Source organism: Clinocottus analis, unplaced genomic scaffold (assembly GCF_023055335.1).
Source record: "Clinocottus analis isolate CAN_PGR_092001 unplaced genomic scaffold, fCliAna1.0.p SCAF_11, whole genome shotgun sequence".
Lineage (NCBI taxonomy): Eukaryota > Metazoa > Chordata > Actinopteri > Perciformes > Cottidae > Clinocottus > Clinocottus analis.
Genome location: NW_027175832.1, coordinates 16075284 through 16095670, shown reverse-complemented (window position 1 = coordinate 16095670; position 20387 = coordinate 16075284). Strand labels below are relative to the sequence as shown.

General features: G+C 39.4%; 1 protein-coding gene across 7 annotated transcripts in view; it reads right to left on the bottom strand.

The window, feature by feature from the left end:
• pde1cb (phosphodiesterase 1C, calmodulin-dependent b) overlaps window positions 1-20387 on the bottom strand; it is a 79999-nt gene continuing 59612 nt past the window's right edge. For all 7 annotated transcript variants that reach the window (XM_068569603.1, XM_068569548.1, XM_068569556.1 and 4 more), the window contains 15 exons: window positions 20235-20348; window positions 18520-18702; window positions 17232-17298; window positions 17009-17125; window positions 16288-16428; window positions 14054-14154; window positions 13287-13415; window positions 12717-12818; window positions 9760-9880; window positions 8566-8647; window positions 7392-7512; window positions 5628-5797; window positions 4405-4680; window positions 3809-3871; window positions 1-3429 (listed from right to left, as the gene is read on the bottom strand). In XM_068569603.1, the coding sequence (XP_068425704.1) occupies window positions 3413-3429; window positions 3809-3871; window positions 4405-4680; window positions 5628-5797; window positions 7392-7512; window positions 8566-8647; window positions 9760-9880; window positions 12717-12818; window positions 13287-13415; window positions 14054-14154; window positions 16288-16428; window positions 17009-17125; window positions 17232-17298; window positions 18520-18702; window positions 20235-20348 (1804 nt within the window). In that variant the 3' untranslated portion in view covers window positions 1-3412. The remainder of the gene's footprint in view (window positions 3430-3808; window positions 3872-4404; window positions 4681-5627; window positions 5798-7391; window positions 7513-8565; window positions 8648-9759; window positions 9881-12716; window positions 12819-13286; window positions 13416-14053; window positions 14155-16287; window positions 16429-17008; window positions 17126-17231; window positions 17299-18519; window positions 18703-20234; window positions 20349-20387) is intronic.

Genomic DNA, 20387 nt, shown 5'->3' with positions numbered 1-20387 from the left:
TGAGTCCAGATTTATTGATACGGCTGTGCAGTCACAGAGCATGGTGGCACACACGGCCGCCTGGCCGGCATTGGGACAGTGACGCACACATGCATGCACACACACTCGCGCACACACACACACACACACGCGCACACACACGCACGTGCACACACATACACTCTCTTCTAGTCCGTCTGTCTTTTCATGGATGTAGTGGAGGTTTTCTTTTGTTAACCGACTACCGTTTGTAATTAGACTTGTATCATATGTCTACTTCTGTTTATATATGTATGTATATATAAACATATTCAGTGGTATCGGCCTAATGTGTTATATAAAACATATGAGGATTTGAAATTATTTTTTGATAATGATGATCTGAGAGCTGTTTACCAGCTTTATCACTTTGTGTCTATTCTCTCTCTGTCACACATACACACACTAATTCTCTCTCTCTCTCTCTCTCTCTCTCTCTCTCTCTCTCTCTCTCTCTCTCTCTCTCTCTCTCTCTCTCTCTCTCTCTCTCTCTCTCACACACACACACACACACACACACACTCACATCAATAGAGCAGGTCACAGTGAGGAGATCAGAAATGCACATTAAGTATTTTTCGGCAGTTTCTCACGCACACGCTTTACATCCATCTAACCTCGGTCACTAGAACAATTTCAGATCCGAGTGATTGATTCACACTAAACAAGGAAACAAAGCAATAAACAAACAACAGTTGATCGGTTCTGTCGTAGCAATTACAACACACCATGTTTAGAGGTCTGACCATGTCATAAATACAGCTATGTTTACGGATTATGGTAGGTATAAATTATTTTAAAACATTCATACAGTGTAGGCTAACACAGTAGCAAGTGGAAGATAGAGCAAACTACACGACTGTACACGTGTTGGTCCCTTGGAACAGAAAATAGATTCTGCGTTACCAAGTAGCAGGCAGGCTATTTAGGGCACACAATGAGTTTTGTATTTGTTCTACTAATAAATCTAATGTTTATATGATTGTTACACTTTGAATTTACAGTTTTGAGCCACTTAAGTTGTTTTTTTCTGACTTCAGAGCTGGTGGAATAAAACATATGGAAAAGACACACGCAGGGACAAATGAACCAGAGAGGAGACAAATGACATAAATAAAAATGTCAATACATGTTGAAGACTTTAGGACAATCCAGCGAACAGTACACTAAAACATGACAAAGCTACACAGCAATAAAATTGATTTTTCTAAATGAAAAAGAGCAAAAATCTACCACTTAAATACTATACTTTTGCAACATCAAACTTCTGACTTTACCAACAGTGTCTAAAATTAAGGTTTTGAATGAAGACTCTTTAGTGTGAATAATTGTAGGAAGATATGCTTGTTTTGTTTGACTGTACCTGGATCAGCACAAATTCAAATGACATCACAAAATTAGTTTTCCTACATGTGAAAGGTGTGAAATGGAAAGTACACATATATAGGCACACATTCAGCCAGCTGTCTTGCTAACCACTGACAGTATTGTTTAATAGAAAGATGCATGTGGTTACATTACATGATAAACTGCTTTATATATTACTTTCCTGTCATAATATAAAAATGAGTAGTGTGTATTAAAACAAAGAGGCTATAAAATCATTCCTACAGTTCTTATATAAATGTGTAGATGCTGGATTATTCACCCTCTTTTAACCCCATATACACTTTATGTTTTAGTCTATGTACCAGTACACATATGTACAGTATACTTTAAAATGATATGTCAAGAACCTGATCTTGGCACAATAAATGTTGTGTTTTTCATACCAAAAGAATGTAAAACATAAGGAAAAACAAAATAGTGCAAAACCTTCGGGAAAACATATCCAATATTAGGTGAATACTGCCAAAATGCTGCTTTTCTTTCAATGACATATATTATTAAGTGTTTAGTAAAAGCTGAACCAGCGTTGCAAAGGTTCAATATGTTACATATGCACAGTAAGCGATATTTGCATTTCCTATATACGCAACATTACAAGCCATAAAAACCTGGCATACAGACAAGAAGCAGATACAGTTTGGACACATAGCCTCAATGCATCACACAAGCATGATGGATTCAACTGGCTAATAAGTGTACGAGCACACTGTAAACACGTCGATTAAAACTTTACACCAACAACCTCATAGGCGAAGCTGCTGTAACATAACTGTCCTGCAAAATAAAATACATGTGTGAGCTTTTTCACTAATTCAGCGACAATCTTGACTCTTTGCTACAGCTTAAATACATATAAGAAGGCATCAAGATGAAGTCTTTTGACAAAGAAATGACAACCAGTGTGAGGACATTGGACACATGTAGTGCATGAATCATACAGGACACAACAAATGCTAAGATTGTTACAAAAAGAAAAGTAAAGAAAAACATTTTACATATTACAAAAACTTAAATGTGTGATATGTTTGATTTCTGTTGATGAATTATGGAATTTTAGGATTCCTCCTCCTCAGATCCTTATACATACACACTGTCAATATATACAATAAAGAGGACAAAAACACACAAAAACAATACAAATATGGCTGCAAGGATAATAAACGCATTATAATTGCACAAAAGAGTAAACATGTTCAAGGGAAAAATATGAGCCACGACTGGTTTCTTGTAGCCTCAGCAAACATAAGAGACTCCCAACCAGAGCTCCTGCAGCGCAGGGAAAAGTTAAAATTTTCGGCACAGATATGTGTTTAAGGAGTACTTTCTTGGAAAACATTATTGATGTAAACCTGTCAATTGAACCCCACTGTACTGTACACATACTTGTATCCTGTACATACTGTGTAGCAGCTATAGACGTCCCTCTTTTGAAGATCAACTCTGTGTTTCCCATAATGTTTTCTTCAGTTAGTACCAAAATAAAGTATTGTGAAAAATCTTGTCTCTAAACAAACTTTTTTTTACCAGACAATACTTGTCTTGAGTGTCAACAGAGAAGCATAAAACAGCATAGACAAGTGGGACTTGTATATAATAGCTACATGGTTGTGGTCGGAGTTAAGCACACAATTAGGGCAAAGTAAACGATTGGCAAAAAATAATTGAAAAGCAACATTTTCAGTGTCCTTCAAAGGCTCCTCTTTGACCCCCCACATCATAAGGTCATTACATCTTCTTCTGTATTGTATTCACCAGCAAGCAGGAAGATAGGAAAATAATGCACGTGGGTTGAGCCGCAAGCTCTGCATACAATAGCCGGGGAGCATACACATTTTAAAAGTAAAAACAGCTTATCATAGAGACGAAAAGAAAGTGAAGGTGTCTGTTTCTTGCTGTCCTGTAGAGGGCGACGCAGTCCAACTAATGGCCTTTCCTCTTGTGTGAGTTTGAGTCCTCGCATACAATTAAAAGCAGGTTCAGGTTGACAGCAGCACAGTGAGGTCGCTTATTCCATCGCCACCTCTGCTTTGGGAAAACAAACAAGGACTATTATAATTTAAGTGAGATGATAAATCAACAAACTGATCTTGCATTCTCATGGATTATAATCATTTCTGATCAAGTGACAAAACGTCTGGGCCAAAGTTTCACATTATTAAGCTGTCAACAACTTATTCAAAAATATTGTTCAACTGCAACTTGTCTTTGACATGTCTTTGAATTAACGTTTAAACAATGAAAAAGCTATTTGTCTTCCTGTTAGTACACTTAGTGTTACTGTGGAACCTTCATAAAGGAAAGATTTATTGCAGTGGTATTGTATTAGACTGCTTTTGTTTGAGCTTGGTGTCCCTAATAAATCTATTTTGTCAATAGTTGTGGGCTGCAGGAATAAACTCACGATCTTCTCCTTTGTTCTTGTTTTCTTCCACCTCTGGAGATACAGTCCCTTCAGACAAGTCTCCTGAAAAGTCATTATAGTCATGTTATTTTCTCACACTGATGTACATTTAATGGTGACAGACATGCACTCCATCAAACAAGAAAAGGCAAAATCCTCAACGAATTCTTGTTCCTTTATGAAGTTTGTAAAAACAAGTTCTATCTCACTGACCTGTCAGTCATTACAAACTCATGCTGTGCAGCCAAACATCAAACCTTTGCTTTCAATTCTTGTTGACTTATTCCTGCATTGATTCAAAACATGTAACAAAAAAAACCCTTCTCATTGACGAAACAATTACTGGAGCCTTTCGGGGTCACCTTTATATTCTAGGTGTAGCATCTCAGAATTATTTCTTGGCTTTTAAAATGAAGTGAATGGGTACTTAAAGTTGGGAGATGAACAAATCCAAACTGTGCCACTGATAATAAAGATGAATGATAGAAACATTCACTGCAGCTCGTGTGATCACTTATGTATTCGTGTCAATGTACTTTATGTAGATTGACTAACGTCGCATCGTGCTGTGGGATTTCACAGTTAGTGGGACGTACCGTTCTGCAGTGGGAGAGTCTTGTGTGTGGCGCTCCCAGGCTGTGCTCCCTGCTCTGTTTCCTCCATGTTACCATCTGGTGGTCCGACCTCCAATAACTCCTCTTCCTCCTCCTCCTCCTCCTGCTCTTCATCTCCCTCCTCCTGCCCCTCCTGCCCCTCCAGTTGGTCCTCCTTTGGTTCAGGCTGTTCTGGTTCTGTGTGGACCTCCTGGGGCTCCATAGCCTGTTCCTGTTGGGCTTGCTCCTCCGCTTCCCTTTTAGCTCTCTCCTCCGCCTCTGAGGTCACATGATGGGTGGAGGCAGGTTAGCATTTAGTGTCTACACGTATGTGCATTAATTCACCGCAGCTTTATTCTTACTTAAAGTCGGTAAACGTTGAGGGAGCTTATTTGACCGTTTCGGACTGTTTGATGAAACCTTCCCCATGAATATTAACACAAATCTGCAAAATATACGATTCAAGCCACTTTGGGGCAGCAGAAACAAGTCATATTTTTTTTATCACCTTTATGTTGACGTGCAAAACTAGCAAACAGTTGCATATCTACACATCCAGCTGTTACGGAGCGACATAAGCCTTCATTCAGAGTCGGGTTTCTGGATACTGCTTTTGTTTCTACCAAATCCAGAGGCAAATATCTGTCACTTTACTTGCGAAATGTTCCACTACGTTCACCAGCTAAGTGTGTATGTCTGCTGTTTTGTGCAGAGCAGGTAGCGGACTGTGGATTACTCACGCTGTTTGTGGACTCTCTATTTATTTCCCTCTTATAGGTTATCAAGTCTACAGTTAGAAAAGTAAATCATTTATCAATAAATGCTTCTTACAATAACCCATCAATTGTTACAATTAACTTAAACTAATTGATTGAAGAGCTATATAATACAAATGTCATATGGAGGAGGATAAATACCAACTACAGGATTTTTAAACAACATAATAACCGAAATGATGTACTTATCAATGACTTATAAATGATGTATACAGAATAATGATTTCTTCACATAATACAGCAGTTAGATATAATGTATACATCCTTTACTATGGGTGTTTGATTAGAAAGTAATACTAACTTACTTATGTTACAATTATTACGAATATACAAATATTCATACAAAAACTGATGCATTTGGACATTTAGTTTAGTTTTACCACAATATTAGTGTCCCCAAACCCCTCCATTTACCTCGATATTACATGTGGTTGTAAGAGTAAACCGTACCTTTAGCAGCCTGAGCTTTCCACCTCTCTCTGTTCTGATACACCTCTTCGTTCCACAACGCCTTGAAGTTCTTCAGGTCCACCGTCAGCAGAGAGCTTTGTCCCGACGAGCTGCTATCAGAGCTCTTCACACTGTGCCTCTTGGCATCGTCTGAGCTAAGACTGTTCAGACTTGACAGAAAAATGTGTATGAAGAGCGTTAAACGTTGCACAAGAATAACAGCCTACAGCAATGTAGCAGCTCTGTGTGGCTCTACAAACACAGTGGTGCTTATTGAGCGAAAAGCTAATGTTAGCATGCTCACAAATGCTTGAATATGGATGTTTAACATATATAATGTTTATTTATTCACTGTCTTAGTTTAGCGTGCTATATTTGCTGAACACAAAGTTCTGATGCAAAAGTTCGTAGTTCTGCAGGAATTTGGTCATGAATCAACAAATAAGAGATTTTGACCTGATGGTACGAGACGAAAAGTTATAAGAGCACTCCACCTATTTTAGACATGATGTTCAGTTTGTTCATTATTAAGAGCGCTGTACTCAGCCGGTGTGGAAACAGTTTAAATATGTTCTTGTGGTTCTGGAGGGAGTTTTACAAATTGAATTTAAAGAAATGGGCATTTAAGTTGCATTGGTCTATTGAAAGATGCTGTCAAGTTGAATTATGGGAAATGTGGAGTTAAGGGTTAATTAAGCTTGCCCCATACCCGGGACTAAAAGTCTACATATCTCACCCTCTGATAATTCAATTCTGACCTTTTCTTTTCTTTAACATGTCTCTTGTGGATGCCACAACTTTCTGGCTTAAAAAGGTTTTTCTGGCTTAAAAAGTCAGAGGCACATTGAGAGAAGAAGAGAGAAAGACAGGTAGATAACCAGAGGAAGACAGAAAGAGCAGGCATAGTTACAGATGATTGAAAGCTGCTCTAAATGCTGGGAAGAAACAGTCCAAGAAAACCCATTAGCACTCAGGTGTGTACGAAAACAAGAAGACTGCACAAGTGGCAACACTATCTGAGATTTCCACACGGTTAACTTCGACTGGAGGCCCACTGAGTGATGCTAATGACTGCTGTTGAGGAGAAAGGGGAGGCTGATATGAATGTGCAGGAGCAACACAAGATGCAAAACCAGACTCCCAAACTACAGCTTTATTTTCCAAACTAATAAAGACTTCTTTTTTTTAAAGGATCTTTGTCTGGATTGTTTAATTAACACAAGAACATTGTAGGAAATATCTGATTTAGTACATGGTTTGGAGGAAAAGTACTCAACCAAGTAAGGAAGCCAGTGAAGACAAAACCACTTTGCTTTGTATCTCAAGAGGCCATTGCGTATGCTGATCCAGCACTGAGGCCCACTCTTGATCAGGTACAACGAGTTTAGCATCTCTAAAATATCAATTTCAAGGTGTGTGGTCTTGCCCGATGAAAGGTGGAGACATTTCCACGCACAGAAATGGATTACTCATGGGAGACTCATCTGCTGTTCTCTTTCATTAGATATGTTGTTATTGCAGGGGAGCTGTTGAGGTTTAATCCCGTCATAGAGCGAGCAAGTTACTCAGACAGGTATGAGAGGAGAAGGGTAGAAAACGGTAGATTTTTCATTCTTGTTTAAGCAGGCAGGGTGATTAAAATTTACTCAGATTTACATACATTTACCCACGTCCATCTGCTAAATCCTCCTGCTGAGCAACATAGAACAAATATAAAAACTTTTAGTTTCCAATTTATTCCTCAGTGAAAGTGCTGCAGCTAACCTTGAGCGTCTGAAGCCGGCTAAACCTGAATGGGAGGCCTCCTCGATGAGAGGTTTTACGATGCGTTCCATCATGTCCGTCAGCACGGTGAAAGTGGGCACCACAATGAAGTCAATGAACCCTGGTGATAAAGACATCAGCACATTCAGAACATAGTGTCTGTTTATACATATTCTCATTCTTTATCTGAGTGTTTGAATTATGCAATGCATACTTGGACAATCACTGTAACGCTGCAATTTATGAAATTAAGATTGAAATGTATTTGAAGAACGTTATAAAATCGACTATCAAATCTGAGACAAATGAGATGAAGCCCATACAGTATGTGTTAACGGTGGCATTAGACTGTCCAGCTGCCAAAATGCAGATGGGAGAAGCTTTGAGCTGATAAAACCTTAATTTTCGTGGCCTTCAATTACTACTGTGCGACACCTAGCTGTGAATAGCTGTGATGACAGCTATTAAAGAATAGGTTAAAATTGTCTATCTTAAAACAATACTCACATGCCTATATTCACATTGTAACTTGTTTTGGTGGCTGTTGTTTTTCCTGCTGGGGCTACAAAGACCTGTCTCCCTAATGCTATTTTGATGTAAAAGATAAGGGACAGAATGCATAGTCCTGTGAAAAAATGCAGCAAAACTTGAGCCTGTCAGTATTAATGAAGGATACAACCTTCAAGCTTCTGCTTTCACATTTCCAAGCGAACAGCAAGTATAATTTGCAGACGTGTTCCCCGGATTCAGCCTTTCAAACATACATCATCTTCTTGGTGGAGGCTGTTTGGGTTTTACACAGGCAACATATTCTCTCTCCCAACTTGTCAAATACTACCGCTTGATCAATGGTCCTAAAATTTTAACTATGAAGCTCTTAATACCATCTGTGTTCAGTTTTGCATGTGTCACTTTCCCCTCATTACATGCATGCTTCTGAAAATAAACTTAATTTTTCATAGGAAACATTCAGTTTCTTAATCACAAGTCAGTTCTCCAGCAAATACACTGTTATACTATCACTATCATGGGAAGCACAACTACACATTTAAGCTTAATAATAAAGAAATCCTTTCCGAAGGAATTTTTTTTTTTCTGAAATAAACTCACGCTTGAGCAGAACTTGTGTACCCATACAGACACACTATTATGCTGGTGGTGTATTTGAACTCACCGATCTGGGACTGGGCCACCATTGTGGACTTTCGGTCGCAGAGCGGAGAGAATGGCAGGCCAAGCTCTGATTCTTTGTCCCCCTGGAAATACAGCAGCTTCCTCAGTAAATGTGTCTCATTTCGAGGTTTCTATAAAAATGCACCTTCACCCTCTAGACATGCATATAGACACTCTTAAACACACTTGTGCACACCGCCATTGTACACCATGTGCTCCCACTTCTATCAACAGACTTTGGATTTGTCTGACCCCAACCACAAGTGCTTTGTGCCACAAATGCCTTTCATTTTCTCCTCTGATTTGTCACAAAAACATGAGATGTAGAGTCGGGAGGCAATGTTCTTGAAAGGGGCTATTTATTGGCGATTCATATCTCGAGAGATAAAGGCCTTGTGAAAGCAACCACAATAACAATAGCTCGGCGAATGAGAACAATGTGGATTAATAATGGAGGGGATGAAAGCAATGTTGCACAAGTTAGACGACTGTCTTTCTTGTTGACATTAATAAATCCTCAATCTATTATTTAGAACCAATTGCATTGTTTTATCAAAGAGGTAATGTTCTACATATTAATCTGCCATTCAGCTTAGGCAGGGGCATCAATGTTAAAAAAGACAAGGAGCAGAATGTCTGCAATGCCATCAAACTTCGGAATATGACTGCATATCTTACTAACCGTATTAAAACAATCGTTCAATGATATCATCATTGTTTTATTCTTGGTGTGAAGAAACCAAACACACAAAGGGCTAAATTAAAAACTAAAAAGCTTTTGTTGCAGCCAGTGCAAAACATCAAGACTAATAAAGCAGCTAAAATCCATTTGTGAATTTTTTGGAGAAAAGATGAATAATTTCAACTTCATCTTTCTGTAATTCTGAGAAATCTAAGGAAAATACTTTGTCCCAAACACACAGCGTATTCACATAGCAGGAGGAGAACATGTGTCTTTTGAAGGTCAGAATTTACTTTTCATTTCAACTTTCGAGACCAAATTGTCAAAAAGTCGAAAAGAGTTATTTTTTAATATGTGGGCGAACGCCACCTGCTGAAGTAAATCACATGACACAACCCGAAGCTGAAGAGTAAGTGGCTCGTATCTGAATCGCACTTCTTCAAAACACTGAAGCATACACCGAAGCAGTTACCCATGCATTACTCTGTGACCTGACCAGGTACACCTACTTACCTGTATGAAGAACTCCTCCAGAAGGGAGGAGGTCCAGCGGTGGTGGAGGTCATAACTTTTGGCCGGGTGGCTGATGTCTGCTGTGTGCAGCAATAGAGAAAGGGCTTTGGGCTTGTCAACGCTGCAAAAAGAGACCGAGACAAGTCATTGTAAGAACTGAAATCATTACAAGTACAGCTAAACGGTTTTAATAAGCCATACTATTTTACAATGTACCATAATAAGGTATCAACAATTACATGGGATTTGAGGTTCAATACACTTGTATCTGGTTGGCCGAATGCTTCCTTAGCCATTGTTCTGGCAAAAACTACATCATGAGGTCAAACACATATTCGAGGCAAATCTGCAACAAGGTTATTGAGAAATAGTAAACGAGGAAGAACATTTCAAAGGCCCTGAGTGTCCCTGAAAATTGTAAGGTCTATTATAAAAAAGAAAAACGGAAAAGGAATGTGGCACAGCTGCAAATGTTTCAACAGCAATTGGTCCGCAAAAATGGACTCACTGAGCAAGAACAGTTTTCAATAAAATCTGAAGAAAAAGTCGAAGGAAAATTATCCTGTATTTCATGCTCAACATGGTGTCTAGTTGCTCATGAAAATAAACTCATAATACTTATGGTAGACAAGAAAGTGCAAAAAAAAGCTTCTCTACAAATGCTCATTAAACAAATGCTGAATTAAATATCTATCAGCATGTGCATAAAACACACATGCATAGTTACCTACATACAAAGAAGCACCTCCATGCCAAAAGAAAAACGGCCTCAATAAAGCAAATCAGTTTTCTACACTGGAACTGGTGTGAAGAAGCATCTTCTCACCTCATCAGACATCGGCGCCGTCTGAGATATCACTTGATAACCATATCAAAAGATCATGTTTAATGGACTGATGCATGAATGAACAGACACAGTCCAATGTGGAAAATAGGCCCACATGTGAAAACACACACACACACACACACACACACACACACACACACACACACACACACACACACACACACACACACACACACACACACACACACACACACACACAAGGTTAAATAGAGGTAAGGAAGACTGGCTCAAATTTCCCTTCATTCCATTTGTGGCAGATTGAGTCTTAAAGTGCACTCCCAGCAGCCCTGCAGCGGACTGGTTTGAATTACTTCACATTAGAGTCTATTCAGCATTACAGCTTCCTGCAGACGGCAATCTCATTTATCTGCATGCATGTGTGTGTACCTTATACTACAGTATTGTGAGGACTATCCAGTCAGCACACTTTGGAAGTATAGGACGCATAACATTGTTGAATCCTCCATACAGTATATTGTCAGAGAGCTATTCATCTCCACATCACTTCTTTATTAGCAGTCGTTCTAGTTGTAAGTGCTGTACATTACATTATCACAGTGAAAAGAATACCGTGAAGGTCAACGGATTTCTACATCAGCAGTGATGACTCATCACGTCATATGATAGTTTGCTTGATAGCTTGATGTCTTTTACTTCTGTTTGCAAATGACAGCTCTGTGTCTGCATGTAGAGCCGTCCTGGTTATCAGTCCTCATAAAGGTGGCTGTGAACAGGACATTTTGGCTGCAGTCTGGTGACCTCGGCCGCAGCAAACAAAAACGCATTAATTTGAAACATATTCACTTCCTGTTGCAAACCACCAGCTCTTCCTCAAACCGAGTTCAACCTGCTTGAACTTCAACATACTTTGACCTGCAAGGCATAGGTCACGTGAGAGACAGATGCAAAGAGGAAGACATCAGTAGGCTACCTTTTGGCAATGTTGCTAACTTGTTCAGTTGTACTGGAAAAAAGTAGATGGACAACTGTTCTTTAGAAATGCTTTAAACATTTACAATAAAGGGAAACTTATACTACCATGCAGAGGACATTTATACTAAATAAAAAATTGACCAACACTCAGCAACTGCTTATGGCTGCAAGTGGTTTATATGCACTTGCTTTGAATGTCATTAGCCGCTTGAATGGGTTCAATCAGCGGTGATCAGACTCATGAATTTGGGTCAGACAGGGCCTGCTACACCTAATGTATGTTCGGCTGTTACCATCGATTCACATCCTTGATCACGATACGAAAACAAGAAGACGCTGCTGACCTTCAGTGTCTGTTATAATTTAGACGGTAGCAAAGTAGGCGTGAGTTAGATGACGAGCGACAAAGCCCGTCTTGAGGCCAGGAATGAAACACACCCAAGACAACCTGGGAAACTGCTATTCGTTTGATTTGTGAAACCAAAAGTCCCCATTGACTTTAACTGTGTTTTTATTACGTAACTTGCATACTCATATGAACACAATCCCCAATATTTTCCTAAACCTATAAAAAATGTATTTTGTTGGAATTCACAAGATTAATTTTCCGATAACTAGCAGCAGAATATTAGTGTTGGAAAAGACAATAATACATAGTTTGTGGGAGGCTAATGTTTTCTATCTGGTTATCTCATTTAGTAGCAGCCCATTGTGTGCCAGCAATAAATCTGTGGCCTGCTGTTTTTCACTGTTGTGTGCAAATACATTTCACCATGCCAAATCCGGTGTGACTGCTCTATCACTCAGACTGCAGACTTCCAGTACATGAACACAAACTATCCTGTGTTTGTGCCTTAGAGGGCAATACCTTGCTTTATACCTGTACTGTATAATGCATAATGTTTGGTACTATTTGGCCACAAGATCCTCATTCCATTTCTATTTTTTATTTGGGGTGAACAACACATGAACAGATATCCCCTCAGTCCATCTGATAAGAACATGAACGCTTGTTGTGTTGTGAACATTTGAGTGCACCCTCAGGGCAGAGTTAATTGGGTTGTAAACAGCTTGAGGTGAGTACAGTACACAGTGGTTGATAGGAAGGTTAATGAGGATGCAAATTGCTGGCACGGGGCGGGAAGTGTAAACAGTACTGAAGGATAAGTCAACTGACCCCTCAGGTTGTTGTAGGAAGTTCTTCATGGTCTTAACTTGCTGGAAGTGGCAGGACATATCTGTGGCCAGCACCATCTCCACCACCAGAGCCCGGAGCTCTCTGGATCAAACGAAGGAGAGGAAAACATGAAAATGAGCAATGTACTGTCAAACACACAGGTGATAAAGCTGACTTATTTCTGAAGTTGCAAAAAGTAAATGACAAGACAGTATTTGAGAGCTACTTATAATATCTGCCCTGACAAGATCCAGCTTATGCTGTGAGAAATCGGATTTCAGCTGTCTCTTTTAATATATTATAAAACTTAACAGCTCCATTTAGTACAAAGTTGTCTGACCTTCAACATAATCCAGCTTTTCTGATTTTCCCTCTACTGAGCACATTTGTTAAAAATGTGTTGAAAAATATAAGATTTTTTTTTTGGGGGAGGCTTTGTAAATGTACATTGTGAAAGTGTTCTGCTTGACTTGCTTGGTTTCCTCATGTCTGCCTCTATATCTATCTCTAACTACAGTTATCTCTGTCGCTCTTCCTCTTATTGTTTGTGTAAATAGCTGTCTCACTGACCTCCAGTCGTCCTTGGAGAGGTTGTAGAGGATGTTCATCTCATCGTCGTCCTGCAGCAGGCGGTAGGCTGCACTGACATGGTGACTCTCCAACACTGAGCGGTCATTGTACAGGATAGCTGTGTCCGACCTGCCAAAGAGAAAGCAAAGCAATCGTTCCACAGGTTCACATTGAAAAGAAACAACAAAAAGAAAAATAATTGATCCCTGGATGTCGCTCTGTCTTTTTAATTGCATTGTGTGTCCCTGACTTAGGAGGTGGTCCACTGTATGAAAGACTCTTGAAAAAAAATCAAGATTATATACCAATAATATGTATAAAGCAATATTCACAATTTCAAAACATGTTATTGTGACAACTTTTTGACAAAGTCAAAGATATACAGGTTGTTTAAAGTACATTAAATGTATGTATAATGTACAGAAACGTTCAGGTCTGGACAACATTCTTTGCATTATGTATTTATATCATGATTTCATTTTGTGAATTAAACAAATCTGGACAATTTTAGAAATGTACTTTAAGTGTGAAAATAAGGATGTACTTGGGATCTTATGAAGTATTTTATCAACCAAAAGAGTAACTTTAATTATAATTAAAGCATGGTTTTCTTCTGTGTTCAAGAGTTCATTTGGACTCCCGTCTTGCCTCGGTGTTATTACTGCACTGCAGGCGATCTCAGTGTGATTGTGAAGCCCCCTCGCTGCAAATGAAAGCATTGATTGGGTGAGTCAGAGCCATGCATTTATGATTGAATGATCCATTACCTTGTCTGAATATGGAAGTTGTTTGTGGTCCCCGTGTGCTCGTAGTCGTGCACTGCTGCCGCAAAGATCATGGCAAAGATCTCAAGCTCAGTCAACCAATGCTGCAGGCAAAAGAGGAGAAGAAAAGGAGGGAGAGGGAAGAAGGAGTGAAGTGAACATAATGAGGAGGAAGTATAAGGAAGAGACAGTGGGGCGGATGGAGGGGGGGGGGGGTAAGCAACAAGATGTAAAAGACAGTGACATTGACAGGAAAGAAGGTAAGTAATGAACAGAAGAGGAAAGAATGGACAGAAATTAGGGATGAGAAATGAGAAGCCAGTGAATGGAAAAAAGGCAAATGAGAGAATAGTACATAATGACAGAAAGATGTAGAGGAGAAAAGTGATATAAAGGATGCATAGATAAGTATTTGGCATGAGGAATACATTACCGTCAGGGATAAAAGGAAACGAATGGGAGAAGACGAAAGAGGAAAGGTCAGAAAAGCAAAAAAGGAAGCTTTAAATAAGACAAGCTCTATTGAGAATCACATTTTTAACTGTCACTTTAACACTCCTTTCTCTTTTCCTCCCAGACAAAGTCTGAGTCTGTTTGTCCCTGTTTCCAAATATAAAGGAAAACATTGCATTACAGTACATTTTGCTAATGTTGCTCATTGCTGTTTTTTATCCCTTTGAGGTATGCTTTGTAATAATAGCTATAATAAAAATGTACTTGACACAAGAAGGTAAGAATACCTATAAAGCGTTTCTATCAAAGTTGTTTAGTTTTTAGTGGCAACAGAAAAGAAGAGAATGTTGTGAAAGTAACAGCGACTCTTAAAGGAATTGCTCGATGTGTTAGAAAAAGGCACTTATTTGTTTTATTGCTGAGAGTAAACGGAGAAGATTGATAGCACACTCATGTCTGTGTGATGAATATGTAGCTACAGCCGGGGGGACACATCTAACCTGGCTATCTGCTTGTGATTCTGACACAAACAAAGTGATGGAATGTGTTAATTTGTGAGCTTCAGAGGTGCTGGTAGACAGATATTGACACCTTTAAAAAGCGCTGGCTCGCTGTTTCTCCCTGTTCCTCTTCTTTCTAAGCTAATCTTATGGCTGCTGGTAGCTTAGTAGCTTGGTATTTACTGTACAGACTAGCATTCATTTTGTGAGCTTTAAAAAAAAAAAAAAAGTCTAAATCTTAGTCCTGAGTTAAAGAATGCATGGGCACTTGTTGACATTTTTTTTCTCGGTTTTGTATCAACTAAAACTAATTAATTTATAAGAAGTGTTTTTTTATTTATAGGCGTTCACATTTAACCTGTGAGTGTTTTCAGCATCCACACACCTGTGAGTGGGAATTTTCCTCTGATGTGAGTGCATCTGAGTGCACTCACGTACACACAGTGGGGATTTAGCTCACGACTCCCAGTCGATATTGGTGACTAAGCAACAGTGAGGATGGGGGACTCATTAAGAACAGAGGGTGTGGGGATCAGAAGGTAGGTGGGAGGGGGGTCAAGATGGCCTCACCATCCTTTAGTATTTTTCCTCATGGGGCCGGCTTTATGAATGACCTGTTGATTTAATGGAGTCTGCAGGCCCTACGAAATGATAGATGCTGTTCTCCTGCTCTCCCAGGAGCCCTTGGTACTAGCAGTAATGTGGTTTACTCTGCAAGGCACTGCCCAAAGAAACACACCATGTCGACAGCTGTCGCAGCCACCTTATTACGGTGATTAAATAAAAACACTGGAAGCGGGGGCGGCCAGCTGGTTGGCTGCAGTTGGTTGGTTGGGGACTTTGAACTCGGCTTTTGTAAGGCAAAGGATTTTTCTTTTGCAATGAATGCAGCATCAGAAATGCTCTAAAGTCACACCAGTGGGAAGCAGTGGAATATAGGTCACCAGAGGAACAAAGAACAAAAGCAACATGAAGTAAATGGATAGAAATTAAATGATGTTTAGGCAAAAAGACAACAACAAAAATTCACTTGAAATGTTGTGACAATGACTTTGCAAGGAAAGAATGAATTTCTCAATAAAAACAGAAACTATCACTAGAAGATGACATATGAGACAAAGCTACAATAAGGCTGGCATACTGCAGCTGACAGAGATGTTCTGAAAGTCTTGTGGATAATGTGATTACATAGACTAAGCTATCCTACCGGGAGCCAAAGCTACGCCTGTTGAAATAGTTTCTATAGGTGTCCAACGTGTAATTTTACAGTCAAAGCCTACTCACCACCATGCCAGTCTTGAGTAGCAAGTAGTGTACAGTCTGTGTGACATCAGCAGCGTGCATCAGGTTGTGGTAGGGGTTTTTATGTTTGCTGTAGCCCACTTCGAGGGCCTCTACGAATGACACCACCGCAGAGATCGGGATCTGATGGCAGACAAAACAACGACAAATGACTGCCAGATTTAAAAAAAACACACTGCATAGAGTAAGAACTTTTTTTTAACTATTGAGCGATTGAAATGATGAGTGCATACAATTTCAATACACGCACAGTCCCCGCAGCATCTGAAATTGATGTCATAAAATCATGGATCGTGAATCATTTAGGCTACTGCAGACTGCGATTACAAATTCATGTCAGCTTCATTGCCCATGTCATTTACTCTAAGAGGCTGTCACTTAAAGTGAAGTGTCCTCAGCTATAAGATGCTCTGGAAAATCAGCTCCATCAGTATCAGATGAGATAAAGTATTGTATGTCCATCCCCCTTCATAATACAGTCATTGTTTAAACACAACACGATCCAGCACTTATGAGACGGCGAAGTCAGTGTGCTGACTGCTATCAAATCAGGCATGGTTGAGGGCAATTGTGAAGGTTATTGTTGTATATACTGAATATTTCTAGTTTTTTCGCAAAACAAGGACCAGCAGTATAGTGTGTGTATTTATACTGTATATATATGTGTGCCCTCTCTATGTATGTTCTATCCTTGTGGCTTTACCTTGAAACGGCTAATGAGGTCGTATCTTGTCAGCAACTCGTAGAATATGAATTTAAGTGCGTGATCCCCGCTGGCCTCATTCAGAGCGAACACGTCAAACGACCACTTGTCAACATGCTGTGAAGGGAAGAACATTTTTCAAATAACGTATTCATCTTTTCAGACAAAGTTGTAATTTCACATCTGCGAGCTTCCGCTTGGATGTATGTGCACGTGTTAATACCTTAAGCACAGATATGACAGAAGGTGGGTAGCTGAGTCCCACCATATTGGAGGTGCGTCGGTACATCCTGTTTGGATGAGATAAAAATATAAAATGAAGCGTGCTGCTGAGTGTAAACACCAAAGGTTATCACACCAGCCCCAAACTACGGCCTGGAAGCTTCCCCACCAAGACAAACTATAAACCAGCAAGAAGATCCCCCCCCGCACCCTAAGTAAATGGCTGGAGGCGTTGTCAAATGTGAAGGATAGAATATGGAATACAATAACTTCCATGAATGCAATGTAGTATAAAGCTGGCCATTTTGTCAGAACAAGACATTTTTCCAAGTTTAAAATGGTGGACTGCTTCATCACTGTTCCACCTTTTCATTTTCATCCTCCCCTTTTCACAATCTTTCTTCATTGTAAATGTCTGAAAACAGACGGCCCTCTGTAAAAACAGATTAAGAAAGATTACAGCTTACATGTTTGAGGCTTACTGATTTGAACAAATGCATGTTGCATGTTAGTGTGTGATAAGGCAGTCTTGGAGGGAGCTGTTTGCAACTCTCTGAATGATTGTGTTTAGCGGGGTTTGCCAAGGCCGTGATGGATGACTCAGGTAAGTGAGATACTGTTCAGAGAATACAAACACATTTTTAACAGATCAGGGACCAGACCAGTTTTCAGTCCCACTTCTTGTGCGTTTTGAATTGTCTTATCCAGCTTCTCGGCTGCCATTAGTTTTAATTTTGTAAAGTACAAAGTTCATATTGATTTTAGGAATATGCAATCAACAAAAATCTAATTTAGACAATTCCCTTTGCCTCAAATCGCTCTATCGTTCACTTACAGCATTCACTTCTGCCCATAGAATCTATAGATTGCAGAAAGAATCATGACAATCAAATGAAATGGCAAAGAAAGTAAAGTGCACTATTGTTTGCATCTAACAATTGATTTAATTAGCAATTTAATATTACTATTATATTACGAATTGATTAATCGTTTGGTCTAAAACATCAGACAAATGTGAAAAATGTTTAATTTCCTTTCAGTGTCTTGTCTTGTTCAACCAACCATCCTGCGAAATGTCATGAAAAGTGTAGGTGCAGAAAATTCACCCATGGTTATCAATTCATTATTCAAGGCCGAATTAAATATGTTGACAGAACTGCTTTAAGTCTGGGCTACACTTGAACGATGACAGATTTGTGACTTCAGTAGGGGAAGGACAAAGGCTGAGAATCCGTATTCATTATTTAACATTGACAACTACTTGTCGATACGTGAATGTGGCACGTTACCTCTCAACAAATATGCCAGCCTGGACGGCGTGGACAATGCTGCGGAAGCGAGGTTTCTCTTCATTGCGGCGCAGCATCAGGCCCATCTGGCGGGTGAAGGTGGAGGCAAGCCAATCCCGCACCTCTGAGGGCACCGACTCTGACTGGATGTCACTGAGCTCATCCTCTGTGTCAACCAAACGTCTGAAAGAAGGGAGAAAGGATGGATGTGAGGTAAACAATAGACAAATAGAAAAGCAAAGAAATGAAAAGATAACAAAAAGATGCAGAGAGACAAAAGGCTTACTAAAATTGTATTGCAGAAAACTCAAAATCCCAGCGATGTCCATCAAATAATATCATCTCTTATGTAACATTAAAACATCCCAGGCCTTTTGAAACCACATGACGGGGAGTATTTAAATCCAATTGTGTGACATAATTCTCCACAGCTACCCTGTTGTGTTGACATGTACAGCGGATCAAGAGCAAAGCCTGTTGGTCTCCACCCTCTGAACTAAATACATGTTCTTATGGCATAGAGAAAGCATCCACATCACAGTGATAATCATGGTGCTACATGGAATCTGCACTGGATAGTTCATCATCCTTCATCTTGGAGTGGTCCTGCCACCGCTGGCCCTAATCTGCTGGGATCTAGATGACGAGAGGCTTACATAATTCCATAAGCCCGGTCATATCTCAGATTCTGGACCTGCACTATGTTATTGACATACATTGATTGTATATTCCCTAACCTTCACCATATCTTAAAAACGATCCTTCCATGACTTTTCCATGGCCGTAAGCATCATGTTTGTCAGTGGAAGAAGTAATTAGGTTGTTTAAATAGCAATACAAATGTAATAAATACTCCATTACATTTACAAGTATTGCGTTCAAAAGCAATTTCTGTAAATGTGCAGAATTAAATCAGTGATACATTATTATTCTGGTTATGTTTTTGATTCGGTCTGTCTGTAGAATTACGAAAGAATTACTGGCCTTATTTTTATAGGCTGGTGGAAGTTGGTAGCATTTTTTTTACTCTCATTGGATACGCGAGATATGACATTTATCCTTGGCGGAGGTCTGAAAACTGAGAGTGCCCTTGAATCATTAATTTTTGATGCATTTAAATGTCAGCAGTAGCTGGTCATGGTGGATGTAACTTGAATTGCTTCATATGCTTTTGGGTTGTGTAATCTATAAATAGAGGGGGCACACAAAACATTATCGAAATGATAAAATAATACAATACCATACCACCACATTTCATGGAAACCAGGCCAGTAATTTCTTAATAATCGTGCAAACAAAAAGTAAAAGAAACAAACTGAACCAAAAACACATCATCCTTGGCAGAGGTAACAATGCATCTCTATCTGAAACGTTGATTCTAACTATAGCTGTTGATAAATGGAGTGGAGTAAAAAGTAAAAAATGTCCCACTGAAATGTAGTGTTAAGTATTAAGTACAGTACCACAGTAAATTATCTTTTTAAGTACTTCAGAGTTGTGTGCCAGTTACACATTTAGTTATACATTTAGTCTACCATTTATCATAATAGTGCTGAAACAGGAAATGATTTAAATGAAACAATAATTACAGCACAGGAGACCAATGATCGTCATCCATTTTCCAAAATCTTGTTTTGGTCAGTGGTGCACTATTGTTCACCCTAAATGAACCATGTCAGTATTTGTTCCACTGAAGAAAGCGATTGTTGACTTACCTCGTCTCCTCGATGTAAACAGATTCTAGCACCGACGCTGCATACTCTAGGTTCTTCTTGAGATCCGTGAGGGAAGCCTCCCCTCTCTCCAGTTGCTTCACCAGACATCGTAATCTAAAACAGAGATTCAACAGTCATTTAACAAATGGGATT